Source organism: Aulonocara sp. 'chitande type north' Nkhata Bay, linkage group LG3 (assembly GCF_057382095.1).
Source record: "Aulonocara sp. 'chitande type north' Nkhata Bay isolate Kocher_YH1m ecotype deep benthic linkage group LG3, A_spYH_male_GT1.1, whole genome shotgun sequence".
Taxonomy (NCBI): Eukaryota; Metazoa; Chordata; class Actinopteri; order Cichliformes; family Cichlidae; genus Aulonocara; species Aulonocara sp. 'chitande type north' Nkhata Bay.
In genome coordinates, this window is record NC_141346.1 from 17,560,925 (window position 1) to 17,587,986 (window position 27,062).

Genomic DNA, 27,062 nt, shown 5'->3' on the forward strand with positions numbered 1-27,062 from the left:
ATGGTCCAAAATACCTTCAACCACAATCCAGACTCTCATTGGAAGCTACAGGAAGCGTTTAGAGGCTGTAATTTCTGCAAAAGGCGGATCTACTAAATATTGATTTCATTTTTTTTTTTGTCATGCCCAAATTTATGCACCTGCCTGCTTTTGTTTAAACAATTATTGCACACTTTCTGTGAATCCAATAAACTTCATTTCACTTCTCAAATATCACTGTGTGTGTCTCCTATATGATATATTTCACTGACATTTTTTATTGTAACAACCATCGATTTATACAGGAAAATAATGACTGATATTGATAACAAGGCTGTCAAAACTTTTGAATCCCACTGTATATTAACTTGTTTTAAGACAGTGAATCTAGTGAATTTCAACCTAAAATATCTTGTATTAAGTGAAAACATCTGCCATGGAAACAAGTGAAAATTCTCTAGTTTCTCTCTAGTTTCAAGATTCACTGTCTTGAAACAAGTTTCTGTATCTTACAGAAATGTTGCTCTGTAGCCGATTGTGTCTTATTTTAAGTGTAATTAGATCATTTTGACTTGAATATTTCCCAGCTTCAAAATCCAGAAAAGAAATGTTCTGTTTCCTCTGGATGGCTAAAGGTTACTACAGAGCATTTTGTAATAACTTCTGCTTTGAATGGCCTGTTATGGTCCATTTGTCTTAAGGCCGAGTATAATATAATTGTATGAACATCACAATGAAAATCGTCCTCCAATCTCTGACATATAACATGCTGATACTGTTTTCTTGAAAAATGCAAAGTATGTTTATCTGGAATAAACATACTTTGCATTTATCTGGATGTCAGTTTAAACAGTAAAAAGAAGCAGTGGCAAAGTGATTACATGCTTTGCAGTTCAATCAGCCCCAGTTTCAACTTTTTTGATTCACAGGCTTCCAGATAAAGGTTTATAAGTGTGAAGTGAGCTTTTATCTGGTAAAGAGCATGAGTCATAGCGTGTGTTTTTTTTTTCAGCTTAGGTTACCATGATGGCTGGAAAAAAGGGTGAGCCGCTTGTCTCTGTCCATAGTCAAAGATAAGGAGCTGAACCTGGGCCTTCTTGTTCTGATGGTTGTTTGTCCATAACCGACGTCTTCAGTTCTCACTGCTGAGTAGATCACAGCTGAATCACACTCTGAGAATAAAACATATTAGATTGCTGCATTATTTGTTTACCATGATGCACTGTGAAGAGATTAAGTGATCATTTTTATAAACCACAGCAGCTTTTCAGTGTTCTTAACACCTCAACTGTGACACAGCTTTGACAATAGAGAAGTGGGGGTGTTTCTGTGGAAAAGAAAACTGGACGACCACAAAGCTGCCACCTGCTTTCAGTGCAGATTGACTCTCTTTACTATAGAGCACATAGCAAACACTTGTCGCAGCCTGAACACTATTTTAAAAATTAAATCTACTTTGGCTGAATTTCTGTGTGCAGGATTTAGAGAAATTCTTTTCCAGATCATGTCTCCATGTCCTTGGAGATGTGTTTTTAAAATGAACAGCTCTGTGTTGAAACACCTGCAGCTGAAGTGTTTTCTTTCTATCAGAAACAGGATGCTGGACGACTGCAGAGCTGTTAGCTTCAGTTAACCACAGACCACAAACACACAGTCCAGCTCACAGTGAACAACACTCAGTAAGCACAGAGTGAAAGACTAAGTTTGCACATTTTAGGTAAGGCGAATTCATAACAAAAGTATATGTGTATTGCTATGAAAACATCTTCTCCTACCTTTGCCTTTCAAAATTTTTTAGACATTTCTTCTTTCCCTTTTTTTATTATACAGGTAGAAAATATTTTCAAAATCCAAAATATCGCGATACTGCGATATTTTCACAGACCTTCAGTCAGTGAATTGCCACCATACTGTGGTGGAGGTATTTGTGTGTCCCAGTGATCCCACAGACTGTGTTGTCAAGGACTGTTAGGGCTTCCTAAGACTGACTGGACCAGAGTGTGTGTTCAGACAAAGAGTGACCCTCTATAAGAAGCAATAAACCAAAGGACCAGTTTACCCTCTCTGGGACTGGGTTACTAGGACCCACCCTGGAGCCAAGCCTGGGGAGGATGCTTAATGGAGCACCTGGTGGCTGGGCCATAGGCCATGAGGGCCAGCTTCAAGATATGTGGAATTTTTCTGTCAGTCGTCCACCCACAGGAGCTGCCATATGGGCCAGGTCTAATGTGTGGTGCAGTGAAGTGTGGATGTATACTCAGCTATTAAGTCTTGCAACTGGGACATGTAACTTCACCTCTTGGAATATTGTTCAATGCTACAACCAATTCAGTCCATGTAAAACAGTTGGAATAGCTCTGTGACAAAGAGCCCAAGGTCTTGGGCCCTTTGTCACAGATGCTCTTCATAACTGAGGGCTTCATCAGGTGATGTACTCATGCTCGCTCAGGAGCAGTTCACAGCCAAGAGGGGAATAAGAATTAACACCTCTAAGTCTGAGGCCATGGTCCTCAGGTAAGGAGGATGAGTTCAGCCCCAAATGGAGGAATTTAAGTCTTGCTTATGAGTGGAGGGAGAGGAAGAACTACTTTTATGATATTTGGAAATTTCCTCCCAAAGATGTCTTAAAATATTTACAAATATCCTGACGTAAAAAAGTTTGAAACATTGCATTACCTTCACTTTTTCTGATTGGTTGTTGCAGACACTTGGATATGTTGATGACACTGCACGTGATGTCAGTGATGATGTCATCTTCTCCATTACCTTGATCCGATAAAAATTAAACAATAATATAAGTTCTGTAAACAGAGATTACATGTAAGAAAGTTGTTACTGTGGTCATAATGAATGTGAAATTTATTCTAATAAACAAACTCAGACATGAACCATCAGGAAGTCTGAGTCTCACCTTCAGGTTTCCTGTGAACACATCGTCTCACCAGCAGAACCAGTAAAACCAGTAGAGCCACAACACAGACTGATCCAACAGATGACAACACAGAGAGAACAGGAGGAGAGAGTGATGGAGGAAGAGTGATGGAGGTGGAACCAGGAGGACAGGTGGATGTAGGTGGAGGTGTGGATGTAGGTGGAGGTGTGGATGTAGGTGGAGGTGTGGTGGTGTGTTCCTCTAAAATAAAGCAAACACAGTCATTAAGTTGTCGTCACATTGTGAATGTTGAAAGCTGCAGAAACACAGACAGGTGAGTGTGTCACCTGTGACAGTGATCCAGCTGGATGGAGACTCTCCATGACCGCTGATGTCACACTTGTAGAGGCCTTCATCAGACCTGGAAACATGCTGGATGGTCATGTGACCTGTAGGCTGCTTCCTGATGAGGGAGCCATCTTTATAGAAAGCAGCTGGGAGGTTGGAGGGAGTGGTCTTTGTTTTACAGAGCAGAGTGACGTCATCTCTCTCCATCACAGGGAGGACAGGACTCTGCAGGATCACTGATTTATCTGAGCACAGAGACAAACTACAGCATTTCATCCATTTACACACAGCTTCATCAACACTAACTCCACACACTCAGCTTACCAGTGACTGTCAGGTTAACCATGTTACTGATGGGACCCTCTCTGGACTCACACCAGTAAACTCCATTGTCCCATGGGAAAACATTGATGTCACAGGAGGAACCAACTGCCTCCCCCCACCCATCTTCACATTGACTCATCTGTTGTTTGCTTGTGTTTCTCCTCAGAGTCCATCCAGCAGAGCTGTCGTCCTCCTCACAGCTCAGAGACACAAAGTCTCCTTTAAAGAACTGAGAGCTGCTGGGACTCACAGTCAGACGAGCTGTGAGGGTTACAATGAAAAACCAATGATCTGTTTATTTTATGAAATCTGACACAATTGTTAGCATGTTTTGCTTAATCAGTTGTTTCATCAGTTTTATATCTGAGATCCATTCTGGAAACATTAACTTAAGTTAAAAGCAATACGAATAAACCAAAATATTTTAAGTTTGAAATACATAAAACCATTAATAACAGAGGATTACCAGCAGGTAAAATAAGTAAAAATAAGTACAATCATTTCTTCAGTAAATTTATTTCCAAAGATGCTACTGACACCAGGTGTGGGTGACAACCGATCCACACACGCAAAGAAATCAAACCGTAGAAATCCATAAATTGTGCGTAATAATGAGAAATGACAGAGGAAAGGGAGAGAGAGAGGTAGAAAGGCATGGGCAGTCATGAAACCAGCTGAAATCTATAAATAATTAGAAAGCAATCCTGCCAGTTAGTGCAAATTAATATCAGCTGGTTCACTTCCATATGTGTCTCATTATCAAAATGTCACACAAGAAACATCTCATGATGATTAAAACCAATGAATAGTTCTTATGCAGTGTTTGTTTTTTTACTGTACAGCCGTGGCCAAAAGCTTTGAGAATGACACAAAGTTTGCTGCTTCAGTTTTTATGATAGCAATTTCCATATACTCCAAATGTTATGACGAGTGACCAGATGAATTGCAAAATCCTTCTTTGTCATGAAAATGAAATTAATCTCAAAAATTCAATTTCCACTGCATTTCATCATTCAGCATTTCATGCCATAAAAGGACCTGCTGAGATCATTTCAATAATGTTCTCATCAACTCAAGTGACAATGTTTACGAGCACAAGGCTGGAGGTCATTTTGTTATGCTGACTGAGTTAGAATAGCAGACTGGATGCTTGACATCATTGTTCTTCCTGTTAAACATGGTTACCTGGAAGGAAACACATGTAGCCATCATTGTGTTACATAAAAATGCCTTCACAGGCAAGGATGTTGTTGCTACTAAGACTGCACCTAAATCAACCATTTATCAGATCATCAAGAACTTCAAGGAAAGAGGTTCAATTATTGTGAAGATGGCTTCAGGGCGCTCAAGAAAGTCCAGCAAACACCAGGACCGCCTCCTAAAGATGATTCAGCTGCGCTATCGGAGTGCCACCAGTGCAGAGCTTGCTCAGGAATGGCAGCAGGCAGGTGTGAGCGCATCTGCACACACAGTGAGGTGAAGACCTTTGGAAGATGGCCAGGTGTCAAGAAGGGCAGCAAAGAAGCCACTTCTCTCCAAAAAAAACATCAGGGAAGAACTGGTATTCTGCAGAAAGTACAGCGAGTGGACTGCTGAGGACTGGGGTGAAGTCATATTCTCTGATCAAGCCCCTTTCCGATTGTTTGGGGCATCTGGAAAAAGGCCTGTCCGGAAAAGAAAAGGTGAACACTACCATCAGTCCTGTGTCAGGCCAACAGTAAAGCATCCTGAGACCATTCATGTGTGGGGCTGCTTCTCATCCAAGGGAGTGGGCTGCACTCACAATTTTGCCCAAAAACACAGCCATGAATAAAGAATGGTACCAAAACATCCTCCAACAGCAACTTCTTCCAACAATCCAAGAACAGTTTGATGAAGAACAATGCATTTTCCAGCACGCTGGAGCACCGTGCCATAAGGCCAAAGGGATACCTAAGTAGCTCAGGGAACAAATCATTTTGGGTCCATGGCCAGGGAACTCCCCAGACCTCAGTCCAATTGAGAACTTGTGGTCAATCCTCAAGAGGCAGGTGGACAAACAAAAACCCACTAATTCTGACAAACTCCAAGATTGATTATGACAGACTGGGTTGCTATCAGTCAGGATTTGGCCCAGAAGTTGAGAGCATGCCCAGTTGAATTGCAGAGGTCCTGAAAATGAAGGGCCAACACTGACTGGCCAACAAACATTGACTCTTTGCATAAACGTGATGTAATTCTCAATAAAAGCATTTGAAACTTTGAAGTGCTTGTAATTCTATTTCAATACATCACTGAAACAACTGACACAAAGATCTAAAAACACTGAAGCAGCACGCTTTGTGAAAACTAATATTTGTGTCATTCTCCAAACTTTTGGCCACGACTGTACTCAGCACTCAGAGAGCCCCCTCTGTGTGACTCAGTGTTTTGATGTTTTATTATTAGTTTTACTGGTCTGTAGTTTCCTCTTGGTTACTAGTGTTTTGGTTCCTGTATTGCTTGTTCTTAGGTTTTGGTCTCTATGCTCCTCATCTTACTCTGTCTGTACTCTGTCTCTGAGTTCTGTCAGTGTATTTCCTGTTTTACTTTGAAGGTCCATATCTGATGTTAGTGCATCCAGTTTATATCCTCCCTGTCTCATCATATTTGTTAAGTTCAGCTGTGTCTCTTCTGTGTGCAGTTTCTTCGTTTCCCTCTGTGTTTATTTATAGTGTGTGTTCTCTTGTGCTGGTCACTGGTCCATCTGTGTTTCCTCCGCATGTCTTCCTGTGTTTCTCCATGCATGTCATCCCATGAGTTTAGGTTTCAGTTTAATTTGTTAGATTCTCCCCAGTTTACATTTATCTTAGTTTCTGTCCTCCAACCTCTGCTCAGCCTGTTTTCTCACCATTTTGTAAATAAAGCTCACTCTCATCATCTGCGTTTGGGCACTTTTCCCTTCAACCCTACAAGACTGTCATCGCAGCTGTGACAGGCGCACTCGTGTAATTGAAGGAAGGACGAATGGAAAAATGACATTCTTCATAAACATCTGTTGCCATCTACCAGAGTGATGAAGATGAAGCGAGGGGCAACAGAGTCAAGCAAGACAATGATTGCAAAAACACACCCAAGGAAACTCAGCTGGTTTCACAAAAACGACATAAAGCTGCTAGAATGGTCCAGCCGGGATAGCTCAGTAGGTAGAGTGGTTGCCCCATGATCGGAAGGTCGGGGGTTCGATTCCCCTTAACAGCTACCCTGAGGTACCCCTGAGCAAGGTACCGTCCCTACACACTGCTCCCCGGGCGCCCAATGGCTGCCCACTGCTTCACTGAGTGAATGGGTTAAATGCAGAGAGCAATTTCCCCACGGGGCTCAATAAAGTACAATAAAGTACAATCCATCCAGCCAATCACCTGAATCCAACTGAAAAACTATGGAAAGAATCCCAAAAGGTTGATTTTGTTCATCTGGACATAATGTTTTCAGTGGGGGAAACTTTTTGTAACTCGTTCAAGTGATTTCTTCAGTCTCAGCTGACTGCAGGTTTATAAACACTATATTTGCATAATGACTGAAACTAGCACCACTGAAGGAACAATGGGCTGGGAGGTCAGTTCCTTGATCATTAATATGCAAATTCTCATGACCACTGATCAACAACCACTGATCAATGGCCATGAGTACCATTCACAGAGAGTTGGGGATTGGCTGCAATCACAGCATTGTAAGATGGCGACAGATGTCCCCTTAGGCCCCCTCCTAGATTCAGAGATGGTCTTTCCCTTTTCATGTAAATGGCCTCCTTTACTCTGCCCTCAAACCAGCGTTCCTCCCTGTTCAGGATGTGTACAGAGGAACGCCCGTAGGTGTGAATAGACTGCAGAGTCCTGGCTTGACGAGGTAGCTCTTCTGTGTTGTGCCATCCGCTTCACTAGAGGTTGTTTGGTTTCCCCGATGTATAAATTTTGGCACATAACAGCGAACACTATGTTCCTTTGTTTGTGTCGGGGGACCCGATCCTTGGGGTGGACCAATTTTCGTGCAGCATGTTTAGGGTTTGCAAGCCACAGAGTGTTTAGAGATAGGATGTTAGTTACAAAGAGTTGAATTTAGGATGAGAGGTATTGTTTTTATATTTTTTATATGCAGTTTCTTAAGTACAGGTGTTGTAAAGGCTGATTAGAAAGGTGAAGGAAAACTGAATAATATCAGTTATTATGGTGAACACAGGGTAAGTTTTAAGAGGGTCAAACTGACGAGTGGATTACTTGAATTTTTGAATAAGGTTAGAAATTGTAGAAACAGCGAAAAGTTTCAGATTTGAAAGTATGCAAGTGAACGGGTCTGAGGGAAGTGGTGAAGGCAAAGTGTAGCAGGTGTTAGTGGTTAGATGTTGGTGAAACTTGTCAACTTTAGTGTTTAAAATTTACATTAATATATCAAATGATAAGTAGAACAGGATTGCAGATGAAACGACAGAAGAAGGTTACTGACCTTGGTTTGTTGTGCAGCTCAGCAGTGAGATCAGAACTAAAGAGAAATGACACTCAGGTTGATTTGAGGTGAACATAAAGAACAACTCCACACAAACAGCTGACAAACACACAAACTCACTGGAAAAAAATACTGGAAAAATGTGTAAAACTAAAAAAAAAAAAAACAGAACCATGTTCTGCTGCTTGTCCACTTTAGACTCTATCACAGCTGTTATTACATTATTACATTATTATTATTATTACATTACAGACATTCACACCTGCAGCCACTTTAGAATCATCAGTTAGTCTAACTTGTCTTTGGACTGTGAGAGGAAACCTACACAGACACTAACCACTGCACATCTGTCACACCTGTACTTTTTAATATCATTTACATATCTTTAAATTATGTTTTTATTAACATGTCTTGAGGTTTATCTTACAGTTATTGACAAGTAATGATGTAATTTTGTACTGTTCTCACAGTTTATATCTTGAAAGCAGCGTTTTATGTGCATTGACTTTAATGTGAGTAAAAATTATCAACTACTTTTAAAAGTCATGTGTCCACTGTGCAGCTGTGTTGATATAACGAGTGAATGATTTGATCTTTTCACTGCCTGCTGTGTTTCCTCAACTCCTGAGCAAAGATAAAGAGTCAGTTCAGACCTGCAGTTGGTCCTCGTGGTGTTTGAACTTGAATTCAGCCTGATTTGTTTTTCATGTCTTCTCCTCCATCATCAGTTATCAGGAGAGCAGACAGTCAAAGTACAAGAATTCAAACAAACACAGAGATTCTACTTACAGAGCAGACACAGCACAGATGTTTCCTTCATCGTCCTTCTCACTCATTTGAGCTTTTTGTCATTTCTGTCACTGACACCAAGTAAAGCCTGCCCCCTTCCTCTGAGCACCAGCTTTTCTACTGGTTCAAAAACATTGAGTGGGAGACTGACTTCTTGTCTAAAGATAGAAGTGAATACAATTCTTTAAATATACTGTTCACCAGTGAAAAACCTGAAGTGTATTTTTTTTAAATAATTTGAATTAAAACACTGACTTAGATCTGACAAACAAACACACAACACCAAGAGATGATGAGTTTATCATTAAAAGCTAAAAACATCCAGAAGAAACAAGTGTTTTATAACAATCAAATTACGTTTAATAACTGCAACGTTACATTAATCCTCCCGCAAGGGTTGTTTATGGCCACTAGAGGGCGATGCTTGACTTTACATACTACATGAATACAATTAGATCATTAATTCTTTTACAGTTTGTTATAATAACTGAATAACTGAATAAATCACACGCTCAGCACGCTTGCTGTTCTTAATGAAATGGCCTTATTTTCTTTAAATCTTAATAAAGATTACATTCATTTGTTCATGTGACTGTATGTTTGTTGTGTGTCTGTTCAGCACAATAGTAAAAGAAACTATGGAGATCTCTACACTGTGTAGTCTAGAGATGAGAGAACAAAATATTGTTGTTGTCTTATTTAAAGAAAAAAGAAGTTAAATAGACCAAAACTCATCACAGTTATATTAATGCTGTTTTGTCGTCATAGAAATACTGATGGTAGTGATTCATACACATGCACATTATTGTAGTGCTCCAGTACTTAAAGACCTTACCCCTAATGATGACATCATCAGGTGGAGTGATAGTCGAACTCGGACCTGTATGATTCCCACCCCCTGGTGGTGACATTGCGTCATTGCGCCAAGGACCAACCTGCTGCAATTGTTAATGGACACACAGGTTCACCAGTTGCTTCTTCATAAAGACGTCCAGAATCCACAGACATTAAAGTTCATGTTTGGAAAAGTGACACAAGGAGGGAGAAACAATAAGGAACTCTGTTAAGCCTGACAACAACAGCACCACAGCTTAGCAAGAAGGGAATGAATGCAGGAAGGTTCACAATTCATTACTCAAGCCAAGTTAAAAGGAGATTTTGCATGAAGTAATAAGTGCATTTCTGCCAGAGGTTTCTTCCTGTTAAAAGGGAGTTTTTCCTTCCCACTGTCGCCAAAGTGCTGCTCATAGGGGGTCATATGATTGTTGGGTTTTTCTCTGTATGTATTATTGTAGGCTCTACTGTACAATATAAAGCGCCTTGAGGTGACTGTTGTTGTGATTTGGTGCTATATAAATAAAATTGAGAGAGAGATATTTGTATGACCTTCATCTGAAACCAAACAAAACAACCTCAAAACAACAACAAAGCATATGTTATTATATTGTTATTGTTAGCGCTCACAGACACTCAGCAGTGAAGATTTAAACCAGTTTCAATTGTATTAACATTACAATGAGCGCCTGTCTCTGAGTGTGGATTTCCATGGAGATTATGCTAGTTTGCTTCATAATAATCAGTTCTCACATGTAAATTGTGCGATCATTTTCAAAATTAAACATTTTGTGTTCAGTTTTTCAGTCACTACAGATCTGATGATTTGTCACCTCTGATTACAGATTATTCCAACAATCTATTAGATTTTTATTGATTTAGTCAAACTGGATCATTCCACTCACAGCTGTCCAGGCACACACTGACTGTTTCATACATGACCACTAGAGGGAGAAAATTGTCTTTAAGTACTTCTTGAATACAAGCAGGTCATCAGTGATGCTTCCATAGTTTATTACAGGAAATGAGAGGCTGAGGTTGAGCTTCCTATTAAAAGTGATGTATTTCATTCATCTGTCAATAAATAGTGCCTTCACTTTAACATGTACTATGAATGTGGGTGTTGAAGAGTGTCAAGAGTGTCCAACGATGCACAAAGGAATCCACACACTATGACATGCAAGGTAATGAGGGAAGCTACGAATTGGCATGCAAACAATACATCTGAAACTAATTAAACATGAGGCAACAGGAAGGAAGCAAAACAGAACATGGGCATAAGGCTCATTTATGTTGGAAGTGATAGCAGAGCTGTATGTTTGAATTGTTTCTGAAACCACTCAGTCAGATAATAGTAAATCATGTTTAGGTGGAGACGAGTGAGCTAACTCCCTGCTAACTTCTAACTCTGTTTAATTTAATAAATTCTGTTTTCATAGATGCCTGGATGTTAAACTCCATTGTTACACCTGGCAAAGCAGCAAAACTGATCATTTTATTAAAGATGAAAGATTTTAGACAGTTTTTAACTCACAAAGATGCTGCAGTGTTCGTTTGACTTTTGGGACCTGAAGCAGAGTTTGGACTCTTAAACAGCTAATGACATCAGACTTACACCAAGTCTGTGTGGTTTATTGAAGATACATAAACAGGTCATCATTTTATATAGGTGTCTGTATGATCAACTCCGTCACATCTCTAAGTTTCTGCCTCGATCCTCAGCTCTGAACACCACACGTTGGATTTTGTTGAGAAGGTGAGAGAAGTCATTATGAAGGCAGATGAAACCGTGGTCTCGTGCGATGTTACATCTGTCTTTACTTGCATCCCAGTCACTGAAGTGTTGGAGGTAGTTTGTAAGAGATGCATGTACAGCAGCTCTCAACAGACAAAGATTGTGGAGTGATCATTTAACCAAATGATCTACAACATGTAATGCGTTAATATTGAGGTATTAAATCATGTTATTTGTACTTCACAGTGAAACAGAGTCCTGAGGTCAAGTTTTTTTTGTTCTTTGTGCTTTACCAACAGAACCACAAGAGCAGAAGAAGACCCAGTGAGACCAAAGGTTATTGATCCTGCACAGACACCAGATCGCTGCTGTGGTGAGAACAGGAGGTTTCACACCTCCTTGTCCGCCTCAGTGAGCTGACTCTTGCTTCTTTTAAATCTCCAAAGTGCCGCAAAACCAAGAACAGCGACACCGACAGCAGCAGCTGCAGCAACAACGGCAGGAACGACTTTCAGGGTGGTTGAAGTTTCCACCTCGAATGTGTCATCCACATCTCTCTGTGCCTCTTCTTCTTTCACACCATCCAGCTCCCACATGTGTTCATGTGTTTCACCTGCAGAGAAAACAGCAGCTGTCAGAGCAAAGTCCTTCACACACCAGCACAGCAGCACAGCAGGAAACTAACAGGTGTGAGTTCTGCAAGTGAACAGCTTCAGTTTCTGAGCAGTTTCAGCTTAGACACAGAAAACATCTAAACATCAAGGCGGCTGTGGGTGAAGCGTTTTAGCTCAGCATCTATTGGATGTTCATGTGTTAAATCACAAGTGCAGGAAACTCTAGCAGGGCTGTAAACATGGGCAGTGCTGCAGTTTCTCAGAGGTGACAAACTCACCTGTGACTGTGAGGTTGATGAAGTGACTGATCTCAGTGTGAACTCTTTTACTTCTCACAGGGATCCTCACAGCTATGTGACACTCATACATCCCAGCATCATTAAACGTAACATTCTTCAGAATCAGAGAAACGTCTCCATCCTTCATCTCCGGGTCCTTCAGTTTCACTCGGCCATGAAAAGATGGATGTTGGTAGTTTTCATAGGAGCGTTTGTTCCTGTAGAAGTAGACGTAGCCGTCTGTGTTCAGGTCAGCTCTGCTCCACTTCAGCACTGAGATTATTTCATCTGTGGAAATCTGACACTGAAGAGTGACGTCATCTCCAAGCTTCACCTGAACATCCTGCTGTAGAGCTGAAGCAAAAAGAAGAAGTGATATTTTTAATATTTAACACACCTCAGTGACCTGAACTCACAGGAACATTTAACATAAATCACATGGTCTCAGGTGAGAAAACACCAGAAACATTTTTAGTGAGTCAAACAAACGTGCTTCTTTTAATCCGCCCACAGTGTTCAGTAAGGTATGTCAGCACACTCATGATTCAGTGACTTGATAGGAATGCCCTAGGTTTTTTCTGTATAACATCATCATCTGTGGAGGAATTTTGGGCAACTCTTTACAATGTTACTCCACTTCATTGAATTGTTTACACAACAACTCTGCAACTACAGCGTCAGATTTTTCTGTTTTCCAGCCTCTCTGCTGTAGATTTGCTCTGGAAACACAAAAACACTTTTTTCTGATGTTAAAGTGATATTTGACTCTTGGAAACAAAAGTCTGGTCCTTCAGATCAGGTAAACATTTGTAAACATGATCAAATTCCCTGAAGATGTTCGTGACATATCGAGTTTCGAGTTTCCTTCACCAGCTTTCCGAGTTAGATTTAAAACACCTGGAATGGTCTCCACCCAGATAATGAACCAGTGTTGCTCTCTGACACCAGACCCGAGCAGATGTGATCACAGCTGTCAGATGGACACTTGAACACATGTCTCCTTTGAATTATCTCCTGGCCGTCAGACAGTGACTTCAGACTGATGTCAATGACTTTCACATAACAGTCAGTGATTAAACCTTCATGGAAATGCTTTTCATTTCTTATGTCATATATTTTTAATTTCTAGGTAAACGCATGTTTAGGGCCAACATGTTAAATATGATTTGTTTGAACAGATATGGTTACAAACTGTCTCCACCTCCCTTCGTGTGAGGTTTGACTTTCCTGTATTTGAGAAGTTATTCGACTAATGTTGTAAAACCTTTTGGTTTTAGCTCTGCCTGATGTGTTAGCATGAAACAGTCCAACTCATCACATGATGCTCAGTAATGAGCCCCTTCTTCTCAAGTGGTCTCACAGTAGAGTCATACTTCAGGCAGGATTTCATTTAAAAAAATCCCCCTCAAAGGGCCTGTGGAGGGAAAGCTGAGATGACTTTTCTGTCTGAGCATTTCATCTTTGACTTGACCTTTTCTGTTGCTCTTAAAGGTCAGTGGTCGTACACATCGGTTTTCTGCATCCCGTGATGTTAGCTTCAGGTGCTGAGGGGCTTCTATTGAACTCTAACTGTAATGAAGTTTTTTGTGTTGTTTTAAACAGGGAATATGATTCTGTCGGTTAGTGGTTATTTTTTTACTTTTACTTTACTTTTATGTTGGATGATCAGGAGGTAGAGCAGGTCACCTACCCATTGGAAGGTTAGTAGTTTGATCTCTTAATAACTCCAAGTTTCCCTCCTGTGCAGTCTTCAGAGTGTGAATGTTAGACAGAAAGCGCTTAAGCATAGAAAACAGTGCTTGTATGAAAGGACGTGAATGGCTCAGGTAGGGTATAAAAGCACTATACCCACTGAGCAAAGTGATTTTTTTCATTTCATTTCATTTTGTCATATTTGGACGTATGGTTTCGATCCACTGAAGTTGTTTTGTAACACCAGGCAACACCTTTTTTTGTCTACTGCACTTTTAGGGTTGACGTCTGTAGGACCACCATGTTCGGGCTATTTATAGTCCAAATGTGGTCGTGGTGGACGACTTTTCAACGTCAAACTTCAAACTCATTTTAGACATGGTTTTTATGATGCTTATACACGTATAGGCTCTGTAGTCCCATGTTTCCAGAGAGTGGAGATCATGTTTTCTGTACAGAAACAGTTATGTGTGAAGGAGAGCAGCGTGACCAGTGGACCATCTCCGAGATGCACACCTCACTAAAATAAAAACCATATATAAATACAAATGCTCTTTTAAACTTATTAAACACATTGTACTCCCTGTAAAAGGAATTCAGTATGTTTTTCTAAATCCTTTAATCAGTATTCTTTTATATTTAAATACACTTTAATAAATTACCGTTTTAATTAAGATTAATCCAAATAAATAAAACAGTTAAAGAAAAGTGTAAAATAAGAAAGAAAAAACCTGAATAAATCAATAGGCTAACACATAATAAATTGTGTTTGTTTATAAATTATCATATTTATCATGTTGATAACGATGTTGCTATTTATAAATAAAAAAATATTTGATCTATTAATCATTCAAATTCCCTGCACCTGGCTCCCCCCAAAAAAATTACCCAGTGTGAAGTCAAAATTTTGAGCGTCATATTGACGTCCAGGTTAGGTCACAGTTCATATCAAATTCAGACGTTGTGTAGATATTCAGAATTGGTCATGGTCATCTAAGGTCCTATGTTTCAGTCTGTTCAGTCACTTAATGTATATAATATATAACGTTGTTCTTCTCTCCCTTTTTGCACAGTCGAGGAGCGTGTCAGGTTACATTTCACTGCGTGTTGTACTTGTATAACTATGCATGTGACGAATAAAGAATCTTGAATCTTGTTTCTCACTTATCCAGAAGGGCTGAATTTGAGGCTTTTTCCTGATCAAATATCTCCACTCCTTTAAAAAAAAATCCTCAAAACAGAGACTGTTAACAACAGCTACCGTCTCATTATTAGCTGTTGTAATCTCCATCAAGGTGATTAAACAGTGATTTGAAGACAGAAAATGTTATATTTTAGACTATTTGACTGCAACATTTGCTGCTCCAAACAAACCCCTCAAATTATCTTTTAACGTGTTAAACAAATTACTCAGAATGATACAGATTAAACATTACTTACAATTAGAAATAATCTGTTTTCTGGTTTAACTCACTGGCAGATGCTGAAATCAAACACAGGGACAGGAGCATGCTGAGAGAAGCCATCCATGACAGCAGGGTAGAAACTGAGAGAGGAAAGTGGTGATTGAAAGGAAACAGAGCAGCTTTACCAAAAAGCACAAGATGAGAAGTTCACACCTCTTTCACTCACGAGTGCACATTTAATAAGTACACTAGTATAAAGGTGTCAAGTCCCTGCTTGACTATTTGAATATTGAAATAGATTTGCATCTGTGGTCCAATGAGGAGAAGTTTGTCAAAGTTAATGAACAACTGACTCAGAGACTGAAGTCTGACCTGGTTCATGGTTTTCTCTGTAAAATGTCAACGTGAAATAACAAATTTTACCTTGAAGTTAAATTCATAAGAAAAAAATCTCTTGACACAATCAGTTAAGTCTGTCTCTGAATCATATAAAGGTCTGACTTGTGTGTTTGTTCTTTGTATTTTGTATTTATGTTTGAAATGTTTCACAGTTAGTTTCTAAAACACAATAAAACTTAAAAGAAATGAAACTGACAATGAGTCAAAGTGTCAGAGTCTTCTATGTGTAGACAGAAACCACAGACAGCTCTGGGAAGCCTCTGTGTTTCACTGCATGTTGTAAGAGTCATTTATTCCCTTCTTTGGTAGTTTGTGTTGTTACACATTTGGAAACGTCAAGAGCTGTTACTTCCTCAGTTACACACAGGGTCACATGTAAGGACCAAATAGGGAAGTCAAATCGAGGTGGGTGAGGATGTTTCTCCTGTGAATGGTGCATCAAATGTAAAGGCAGTTTGCATCTGCACGCATTACAGAGGAAACTGGGACAGCTGCTCTGATGGAGAAGCACGAGATGGAGAAACAGGGTCAACGACTGAGTGTGTAGGTTTTTTTTTTTAGACTGAAATAACTGCATCATCGGCCACAGTGCACCTGGAAAGGAAGACTCGGCAACCTGCAGTTTCTAACACCCTTCACTCCGTGGCAAAGGAATACGATCCATTTACAGAGTCTGTTAAAGGAAGGGATCATTTTCACTTTTAGGACGCTGTAAGGAAAGATGCAGGTAATATGCAGTTAAGTCAAAATATTTGTGATTTTCTTCATGGGCTTCATGTGCATGAAAAACAGCCAGCACCATCAGTTCTCTCTTAGGGATTAATGCAAACTATGCAGCCAAAAGTCGAGGCGGAAGCACCTGAAGGCATTTTCAATATAAAGCAAAAACAGAAGGAGATCACAGCAGCTGTCATTCGTCATCTTTGCCTGTGTGAGACGTGCTGATGGAAACTCACTTGAGTACAAAGTTTTTATACTGGCTTTTGAGCGTGGAGGGAAGCAGAGTCAGACTTAAATTAGGTTAAAATAATCTCATTTTGGTGGATTGTGTGAACGCATCATTTTAAATCAGCAGACCCGGGATGATGATGGGCATCATACAGTTTTCTGTGAAGTGGAAGCCATACTGAATGGCAACAACGATTATTCCTGTCTTTAAAAAGGCTGAATGGCTGCTGAAAAGCTTAAATACACACAACAGGTAATGAGGGAAAAGGAAACAGGTGGGAGCACAGTTGATAATAATCTCAGGATAAGGAGACATGGCATGTAGAATTAAACTCAAGCATGCAAGACACCAGAAAGTGAGAATAGAACAGGAATAAGAGAAACTTAGAAGCAGAACAACACATAAGGGAACAAACAGACTGAACTAAAAAAAATAATAATAATAAGCCACATCTCAAAGTCCAAAAAGAATGAAGGAGTCCACAACAGAAACGCCAAATGCTGTGTCAAAGGCCCAGGAACCGTGACGGCATGATTATTAAAGTATTAAATGCAGAGAAGGGAAAAAAATGATCAAAAGAGGAAAAGATGTGGCTGTGAAGACAGACTTCAGAATCCAGCAGGAATAAATATTAACAAAAAGCTGACTGATGCACATCTGTGACTGTGTTGAATACTGGCCTGTAGCTGGAATATAAACAATATTTACTCAGACTTCCTGAGTAAATAACGAATTTACATATTTGATAGACCAAGCCAACTTTATTAGTAAAGTTCTTTAAAACAGCAAGTGCTGACCAAAGTTAACAACAGAATAAAAATACAAAATCATTTATGTGAAAAGACTTTAAAACAATTTAAAAATAGCTGTCACTCTGTGGCCACTGAAAAGGGGCATGTTTTAAGAAGTGATTTATAATGTGATGGTTTTCTGATAAATCACAGGGTGAGAAACAGGAAATACCAACTGTTTCTTCTTCTCACTGTGTGAAGTTTCCCCGATACTTTCATGACACATGTTGGGGACAGCCGATGAGATGCACTGGGAAATGTGACATATGTAATATAATGTTCCTTGATTTATTTTTTTTGCACACCATGTGTCAAAAAAAGCTTATTTTTTTAAAGCATTTTAATGATAAATATATGTTACACACAGGTGTGTTAATAACAATAACATGTTATATTAGGCATAGTGCATAGTACACAAAGTACATAACGTTTCTTATTTCTTGTCTTTTTTTAATTTTCCTTTGTTTGCTCTGTTTTATGAGTATATTTGTATGTATATTTAAAGACAGACAAAATCACCAATGCAAACGTTCACAGATCTTTCAAGCCAAATATAAATACATTCATTGTCACAGAGCAGCTTCCACCACATCTGGCAACCAGCATCAGTGTGAATGACTTTTTAATATTTTCAAACAATAACTTAGTGTTGATATGAAAACAACAGTTACCTGAAAATTCAACAGCTCTTATAACCGAACTAACAATTTTGAGCAGCATTAAACAAAAATATTAAAGTTTTGACTTTCATCAATGTTACAAACTTATCTATTCCTATTTATTTCCCAGGGTGGGATCATTCAGTACACATTTGTTTGCATCGTTTAATTCATGTTTAGTTTAGTTCACAGTGAGCTTCAACAATCCCTCTAAATATTATAACATCAGGTTGTATCGTGACATAATAATAAAACAACTGTTTTCATTTCATTGTGAAGATGCGGGACAATTATCATGGCTAAAATATACAGTCTCAATGACCTTTCTCCCACAAAAACGCTATGATGAACAGATTCAACTTTTGGAGATATATTATATCAGTCAAGAACTCACTGAAGAGCCCGTATTAAAGCAGTTTGTAACGCTGGGTGCTTTTTCTCGGTTTATGATGATGATCTAATAATTTGTTAAAAGTTGTATAAAAATAAATGTGTTCATGCTGTAACAGCGTGCTTTAGTTTTCAGCAACAGAGCTTATGCATTTCTGTAGCAGCTTCATTACACTTCAGCTGAGTCCTCAGTAGGAAGTTTGACTAGACGTTGCTTCTTATGTTGACAAGTTCGTCGGTGTACCACAAAACCAATGGCAACAACAACAACAACAACAGCAAGAACAACAACAACAACAACAGGAATAATGGCCTGCTGAGTCAGAGCACTGACCCTTTCAGCATCATGCATGTTTCCATCTCCTTTTTCCATCACTTGTTTCTCCGACACGCTTTCATGTCTTTCAGCTGCAGAGAAAGCAGAAGTCACAGATGGAGAGGATTCTAACTGGATCATAAAGCTGGAGTTTTTAGTTTACATTTGATGAGCTCCACAAACTCACCTGTAACTGTGAGGTTAATGAAGTGACTGATCTCTGTGTGAACTCTTTTACTTCTCCCAGATTTCCTCACTGCTATGTGACACTCATACATCCCAGTGTCATTAAATGTAACATTCATCAGGATCAGAGAAACATCTCCATCCTTCATCTCCGCGTCCCTCAGCTTCACTCGGCCATGAAAAGATGGATGTTGGTAATTTTCATAGGAGCGTTTGTTCCTGTAAAAGTAGACGTAGCCGTCTGTGTTCAGGTCAGCTCTGCTCCACTTCAGCACTGAGATTATTTCTTCTGTTGAAATCTGACACTGGAGAGTGACGTCATCTCCAACTCTCCCCTGAACATCCTGCTGAAGAGCTGAATACATGAAAATAATGTGTTTTTCCCTTGTTTTTATCATTTCATTTCAAAACACTTTTTATTAATTATTAATCCCGAAGGTAATTAATTAATAAGGCTTACCAGCTGCTCCCATTCACACCACAATAAAACATTCACTCAGACAGAATGAGGCAATCAAACAAAAATAAATTACATTGCATATTTCATATTTTATCCATATTTATATTTAACATAGAGAAACACAATCACAGTCTCCAAAAGCTAATCTGTAGAGACCTTTTACAAAGATGCCAAACTCAACAGGAAGGAAAAGTCCTGGAGTGTCCAGTGTCCACTCATGCTCCACATATTCAATTCAATTCAATTTTATTCATATAACACCAAATCACAACAACAGTCGCCTCAAGGCGCTTTATATTGTACAGTAGATCGTACAAGAGCCCAACAATCATATGACCCCCTATGAGCAGCACTTTGGCAACAGTGGGAAGGAAAAACTCCCTTTTAACAGGAAGAAACCTCTGGCAGAAATGCACTTATTACTTCATGCAAAATCTCTTTTAACTTGGCTTGAGTAATGAATTGTGAACCTTCCTGCATTCATTCCCTTCTTGCTAAGCTGTGGTGCTGTTGTTGTCATGTTTAACAGAGTTCCTTATTGTTTCTCCCTCCTTGTGTCACTTTTCCAAACATGAACTTTAATGTCTGTGGATTCTGGACGTCTTTATGAAGAAGCAACTGGTGAACCTGTGTGTCCATTAACAATTGCAGCAGGTTGGTCGGCCATGAAAAGATGGATGTGCACATTTGCACAGGAACGCACACGGCTGGAGATCGCTATTCCCCCACACTCATGGAGAAAAACATGGCTAGTGCTCCTCGGACTCGTGATACGGCAGGAGCGTCGTAAAAGCATGTGACGTCATCACCGCAGCAAACAGTAAGAACAAAGTGGAACTTATCGGCAGAAATTAACACTGCACTTATAGCGATGCAATTGAAATATAAGGAGACTTTCGGACACACAGGGTCAACATTGCAATGAAATGTGTTTGACGAGCAGCAGTCACTCAGCAGCATGGTACAGTAGGAGAAAATATAATAAAATAAAATAATAAAAAAATAAAGAGAAAAATAGAAAAGACCAAAATATTAGAGAGACGTAGTAAAAGAGAAAAGATGACTAAATATATATGTATCTATAAATATATGTAGATATATGTAGTGATTAAAGAAAGTAAATCTTGAAAAGGAATATGATGGGGGGGGGGGGGGGATCCTGGGCCATCTGACCTCAGGAAATCACATAATCACATGATAGGGTGGGGCCAGGTTTCACAATGAGCTCCCCCGAAACCCTGGCTGATTGTGACCCACACCCGTTTTCACACCTTGGCTCATGTGATTAGTTAGAGGATCATCAGGGGGTCCTTTTTCCCTGTTTGGGGGGAAACGCCCACTGGGTTTAAATCTGGGACTCTCCACCAATTGACCCTTAGAACTGAAGAAGCTTCTCGGATGAGAGGTGAAACGTCTTCAAACAACTCAAAGAAGTCCAGACGCTTTTCTTTCCAAGCTCCTTAATTGACTCTCCATTTACATTTACAAATTGGAGTCTATTACATAGATATCATAGCACAGTACCTGTAATATCTACTGCGTGCACTAATCGCGCTAATAGAATACTATGGTCAGCAGTACTGAACGCTGCACTAAGGACCATATCCCACATGGACGACAGGTCGGGGGGAGATATAATCACACCCACCCAAGACTGGGTGCCAAGCCCCAAGTTCAATAGAAGAAGAAGTGTTGAGTGCGAGAGAAACTGACCTGAGAGACCAAATCATGGCGAAGCTTGAAACCTCGATCCTCAGTAGCCGGTTACCAAGACTACGTGAAACACCCTCAGAAAATCTAGTAGATGATGTGAATGCAGCACTACAGACGATACAGCCACGATTACCAAGACTAACAAGCTAAAAAATACTATGGCAGCAGTGATCAATGAGATGCTCGGCTAAAAGTTGAACAGCCACAAGGAGCGGTACCTCCATGGGGAGACTAGAGACCAAGGTCAAGGTAGCATGAAGGGAGGTTAGCCAACCATTGGAGCTGCAGAAAGGTGCGATGAAGAAGGTGCCTAAGAAGTACAGGAAGCTGTCCATACCTGAGGCCTTGGAAACTGCTAAGCAACAACTCAGGAGAATAAACCAGCTGTTCTCCACAGAACCAGCCATGGTGGACTCTCAGTGGCAGGGGAACAGCACCACCAAGGCTGGAGATAGAGCAATACTGGAAGAACATGTGGGAGAAGGATGCAACCCATAACGGCAATGCTCAGTGGCTAGAGGATCTGAGGGAAGACCACAGCAACCTCCCTGGTGGCCAAGCTACAAGACCTGGGGCTTCCATACAGCACCTGCATGTGGATCAATAGCTTCCTCTCGGGCCGTAGACAGAGAGTCAGAGTTGGCCATCACACATCCTCAGCCCTGAGTCTCAGCACTGGCTCACCCCAGGGCTGTGTGCTCAGTCCACTGCTCTACTCTCTCTACACACACGACTGCACTCCTCGCCACCACAGCAACATCTTTGTGAAATTTGCAGATGACACCACAGTGGTGGGGCTCATTTCCAAGGGAGACGAGTCTACGTACAGAGACGAGGTGGAGCAGCTGACGTCATGGTGTAAGGCCAATAACCTCCTCCTCAACACTTCAAAAACCAAAGAACTCATAATAGACTTCAGAAGGAAAAAGGCAGAGATCCAACCACTATTCATAAATGGGGACTGTGTAGAAAGGGTGGCAAGCTTCCGCTTCCTGGGAGTCAATATAGAGGAGAACCTTTCCTGGAGTGTGAACACCTCCGAGCTGCTGAAAAAGGCCCAACAGAGACTGTACTTCCTGAGAATTCTCAGGAGGAATAACATCACACAGAGACTGCTGGTGTCCTTCTACAGAGCCACCATTGAGAGTGTTCTAACTTACTGCATATGCATCTGGTACACTAGCTGCACAGGGGCTCAGAGGAAAGCACTCCAAGGGATCATTAACACCGCCCAAAAGATCACTGGCTGCCCTCTCCCCACACTGGAAGTTCTACACAACGCCCACTGTTTTAAAAAGGCCCAAAACATCATAAAAGACACCTCACATCCTGGCCACTCCCTGTTCGAACTGTTGCCCTCAGGCAGACGGTACAGGGCAATCAGAGCAAGGACTAATAGACTCAAACACAGCTGTTATCCAACTGCAATAACACATCTGAATACTACAAAAAAATGTCCATCACGCCACTCTTGTGTTAATCTATGCACGGTCTGAAGCATGTGTGTGGGAATGTATGTGAATGTTTTACTGTTATATCTTATTAGTATTTTAAGTATTCTATCTATTTTATTTATTGAATTTTATTGTTTTATTTATATTTTGATATTGCTAGGGATGATGCAATGATCGGGGACCATTCTTAATTTCGTTGTTCTCATGACAATGACAATAAAGTTTCTGATTCTGATTCTGATTCTAAACAGGGACCAGTAACCATCACAGTGGCAGACATCCAAGAAAGCGTCTCCAGTATGAAGAGCTGGACAGCACCAGGATTGGCAAGAATACCAGAGGCACATACACCAGCTATTGGTAGACCGAGCCATTGCCCGAGACTGTAAAACCAGGCTGACCAACGTGTGCACTTTGTGGATTGATTACAAGAAGGCCACATGAAACATACATGGAACCACATAACCAAGTGTCCAGCACAGTATACAGAAACATCTGTGCTGAATACAGCCTGGAAGTCCCAAGGTCAAAATGGGAGACTGCCCCCTAGGGTGGTGGAGAATGACCGAGCTAAGATCCTGTGGGACTTCGGCCATAGTGATCGATGTAGCGGTTCCCAATGACAGCAACATCAGGAAGAAGGAACACAAGAAGCTCATGAAATACCGAGGGCTCAGAGAAGAGCTCGAGAGGATGTGGAGGGTGAAGGTAACAGTGGTCCCTGTGGTAATCGGAGCTACCCAAGCTAGGCGAGTGGCTCCAGCAGTTCCCAGAAGAACATCGGAGATCTCTGTCCAGAAGAGCGCAGTCCTAGGAACAGCTAAGATATTGCGCAGAACTCTCAAGCTCCCAGGCTTGCCAGAGATAGATAGATAGATAGATAGATAGATACATACATACATACATACATACATACATACATACATACATACATACATACATAGCACATTAAAACTAGTTGAAAATGGTTAACTTTAAAAATGACATTTAGAGATAGATAGATAGATAGATAGATAGATAGATAGATAGATAGATAGATAGATAGATAGATAGATAGATAGATAGATAGATAGATAGATAGATAGATAGATAGATAGATAGATAGATAGATAGATAGATAGATAGATAGATAGATAGATAGATAGATAGATAGAGAACTTGTAGAAGTAAAAATATAAACACGTTACTCACCTGTTAATGCAGAAATTAGAAAACAAAACAGAAGGATTTTAAAATATCCCATGTTTAACAGGAGCATGAATACCACAGAGCAGCAGAGTCCAGAGTGAAACAGAAAGAGACTTCCTGGTAAATGATACTTACTGTAAACCCGTGGGTGGAGGATTTAAAGGAAATGAGTCAGTGACCTTCTGTTTAAAAACACACCAAATTAAATGTAAGAAATAAAAACAACCAATGACGACTTCATGGAGATGTATATATATATATATATATATATATATATATATATATATATATATATATATATATATGTATAATAGAGAGATATATTCTCTGCTTAAAGAATCAGGTTTCATGTGCATCTGTTGAGTTTCACGTTACTGACACCAGCAAAAAAGCCAAGGGGTAAAGTTTCAGCAGCACAAGCTCCGTGTCACTTTGCATGTTGTTTGTGCTGCAGAGAATACCTGAGAGTACCTGTCATCCATGTCTACAGATTCTTCAGGGTTAGACCCAAAGTCACTGAACAGCCTGTACCAAGATCAGTTTAAAGTCTAAATCTCAGAGCTGACATTAAAATCATGTCATCTTTCTTCCATATTTGTATATTTATTGAACAACCCAGCAGCAGAAATGAAGCTGACAACAAATGCAAAAACATTTAAATTAAGTCATGAAGAAATCTGAGAGGGTTTTAAATATGTTTAACTTTGTTTTAAAGCTCTCTGGCATGTATTGACACACACAGCTATTGGTGAGCAGCCCAGAGGAATATTTGTATCAACTCACTTTCAGTTTCACTAACAAGATCAAAGTCATGACTCACGCTGTGTTCACTGAATCAGAGGAGTGTAGGAGGGCTCAGAGGGCGTAACCACACACAGGCGTCATGCTGACTGAGGAACCAGGAACAAACAGCTTCACTGAAACTCTGCAGAGCAGGTTTTTATGTTAACAATCACAACACAACTTATTGACTTAAAAAATATGAAACTGTTTTAAATATGACCAAATGATTTTGTGACTTCTTTCAATAAATAACCAAAAGCTGTGCCTGCAATAAGCTGATGGTTTCCTGTTTGTCTTTTATCCTTTAAAATGTTATCTTGGTTTATTTGTGACTCTGTCGAACGTCGAGGTAACAGGAAGATGTTTTATATGCATTGAAATGAGTTTTACACTTGTGTTCACTGCAGACTGTCAGGATCTGCTTCACAGCGTATTGTTTATATTCTGTGTTTGAATGGAGGGATTCAGAGACCTGTATGATCTCCTCTTGCAGCTCCTCACTCTGATTGGCTGCTGTAGTAGTGAACCGTTTACCTTTGACCTCTTTAACCTCGCTGCTCTGAGTTGTTTCCTCTTTTAGAAAAATAAAAGAGCCGAGCGTCGACAGGCGGTGCCTTTGACTGGATGTTACCTCGCTGTGAACACACATGGTTCATATTTCAAGATAGGAACCAACCAAATATTTGTTTTTTCAGACTGTAGAATCAGAATCAATATCACTTCCTATTGCAAAATGGGAAGCGGATTTATCAGTTAACTTAGACCTAAACTTCTGGTCTCAGATTTGCTTAAAAACCTTTCATCTAATTAGAAATCCCAGTCTTCAATTAATTCAATACAAAATATTACATAGAGTGCACTATACAGTCATCGGATGTTCAAGATGGGCTTTACGTCTACCAACAACTGCTCACACTGCCAAACCAATTCACCGGACAATTATATCCACGCTCTTTGGTTCTGTCCACCAGTTCAGAAGTTTTGGCGCGAGATATGTGAAGACTTATCAAAGTGTCTGAAATGTAACATTCCAACTTCCCCCTTAGTGTGTTTGTTGGGCAGCTTAGATAATGTCACTTCAGAAAAGAATATCGCCCATATGGTTTTCACTGCCCTATGCATAGCCAAGAAAACAGTCCTCATGAACTGGAAAAATAAAAATAATCTTAATTCTAACCAATATAGAAATTATCTATTAGATTACATTAGTCTTGATACAGCCTCTGCCACCACATCAGATCAATTGCTCTGGGCTCCTTTGATCAGCTCCATCACCTAGTGGGGGTGGGGGGTCATAGTTTGGTCCCGCCTTCACTGTTGTGATTGGTGTGGGGGTAGGGACAGGCTTAGGGCGTCGGGGGGTTCCCCGGAGGCATCTTCCTTGGGGGGCTCAACCCGGGGTAGCGGTCATGTCCGGTTAGGGGCTCTGTTGGCTCTCCGGTGACTGTTTCCTCGCGGCTGCGTGCAGCGGGGCTAGGGGAGGGTCTGTGCTGACGGACGTGGGTTACTGACCTGGTAGCCTGGCTGCCCCTGGGTGGGTCCGGGATGGGCGTGAGGTTCTGGGGGCGCTCCGTCTCTGGGCTGGGACCCGGACCGGGCCTCGGGGGCTTGGGTGTTGTTGGTGTGTTGCCGGGGTTGTGGGCGGGTGGGTGCATGGGGGCCCAGCCCTGGAGCAGGGTGCGTCGAGCCACCTGGGGGGCTCTTCAACTGGTGGGGGAGATTGTCACATCTTGCAGGAGCTTTCCTCTCCTCAGGAGCTGCCTCTGCAGGAGGGGGAGATACAGGAGAGGTGGAGGAAGATCTCAGCCTGGGTGTTTATTGTCTTATGTAGTCTGGAAGATGAGTGGATGGTGGGGTGGGTGCAGTTTTCTCTGTGGTGGGGTTGGGTGGACTGTCCCGGGCTCTGTGGGGCCGGGCGGCGCTGCTGCACTGGGCCCGGTCTGGATGGGCCTGGGCCCCCTTTCCCTGGCGGGTCGCGGAGTATGGGGGTGCCTACTGGGGTCAGCGGGGGAGCTGGCCCCAGGGAGGGGTCACCTGCCCCTCCCTTCCTTCCCTCCCCATCTCCAGCTGCCTCCCTCTTCCCGCTCCACCACAACCACCCACACATGCAGGGCCTTGGAGTAGGGGTATGTCACCAGGGTGCAGAGGAGGCTACCCCCCCCCCCCCCCCCTCTGTCCCCTTCTGGCTGCCTCTGCCTCAATTTTATCCCACAACTTAGACATTCACATTACTCACACTCTCATCACACATACATATAGGATCTTGGGGGTGGGCACGATACACGGAGTCCAAAGTACCATCAGGGTGTACACCCCACCCCTGGCATCGTTGCCCACCTCTCAATTTTAAATACACGTAGACATTGAGGGCTAGCAGGAGGGACCATGCGCTTATCTGCTGCTCTCTGGCAGGTAGCTCCATGCCCTCCTGGGTTTTAAATG

The 27,062-nt window shown here is 41.0% G+C and overlaps 3 protein-coding genes across 3 annotated transcripts; all 3 read right to left on the bottom strand.

The window, feature by feature from the left end:
• Positions 1-987: 987 nt before the first annotated feature.
• LOC147334268 (uncharacterized) lies at positions 988-8,807 on the bottom strand. Its single transcript, XM_086286607.1, has 7 exons — positions 8,774-8,807; positions 7,985-8,020; positions 3,524-3,784; positions 3,199-3,444; positions 2,891-3,112; positions 2,656-2,745; positions 988-1,151 (listed from the first exon to the last, which is right to left on the bottom strand). Exons 1-7 carry the CDS (start codon positions 8,802-8,804, stop codon positions 988-990), a joined length of 1,050 nt encoding a protein of 349 aa, XP_086142733.1. The 5' UTR covers positions 8,805-8,807.
• A 2,461-nt stretch (positions 8,808-11,268) lies between these two features.
• Positions 11,269-13,928, bottom strand: LOC147334269 (uncharacterized). The gene is made up of 3 exons (XM_086285906.1): positions 13,925-13,928; positions 12,235-12,588; positions 11,269-11,955 (listed from the first exon to the last, which is right to left on the bottom strand). Exons 1-3 carry the CDS (start codon positions 13,926-13,928, stop codon positions 11,732-11,734), a joined length of 582 nt encoding a protein of 193 aa, XP_086142032.1. The 3' UTR covers positions 11,269-11,731.
• A 3,587-nt stretch (positions 13,929-17,515) lies between these two features.
• LOC147334270 (putative butyrophilin subfamily 2 member A3) lies at positions 17,516-24,027 on the bottom strand. Its single transcript, XM_086286719.1, has 3 exons — positions 23,841-24,027; positions 19,024-19,377; positions 17,516-18,928 (listed from the first exon to the last, which is right to left on the bottom strand). The coding sequence occupies exons 1-3, from the start codon at positions 23,905-23,907 to the stop codon at positions 18,690-18,692; spliced, it is 660 nt and encodes a 219-aa protein (XP_086142845.1). The 5' UTR covers positions 23,908-24,027; the 3' UTR covers positions 17,516-18,689.
• Between the last annotated feature and the right edge of the window lie 3,035 nt (positions 24,028-27,062).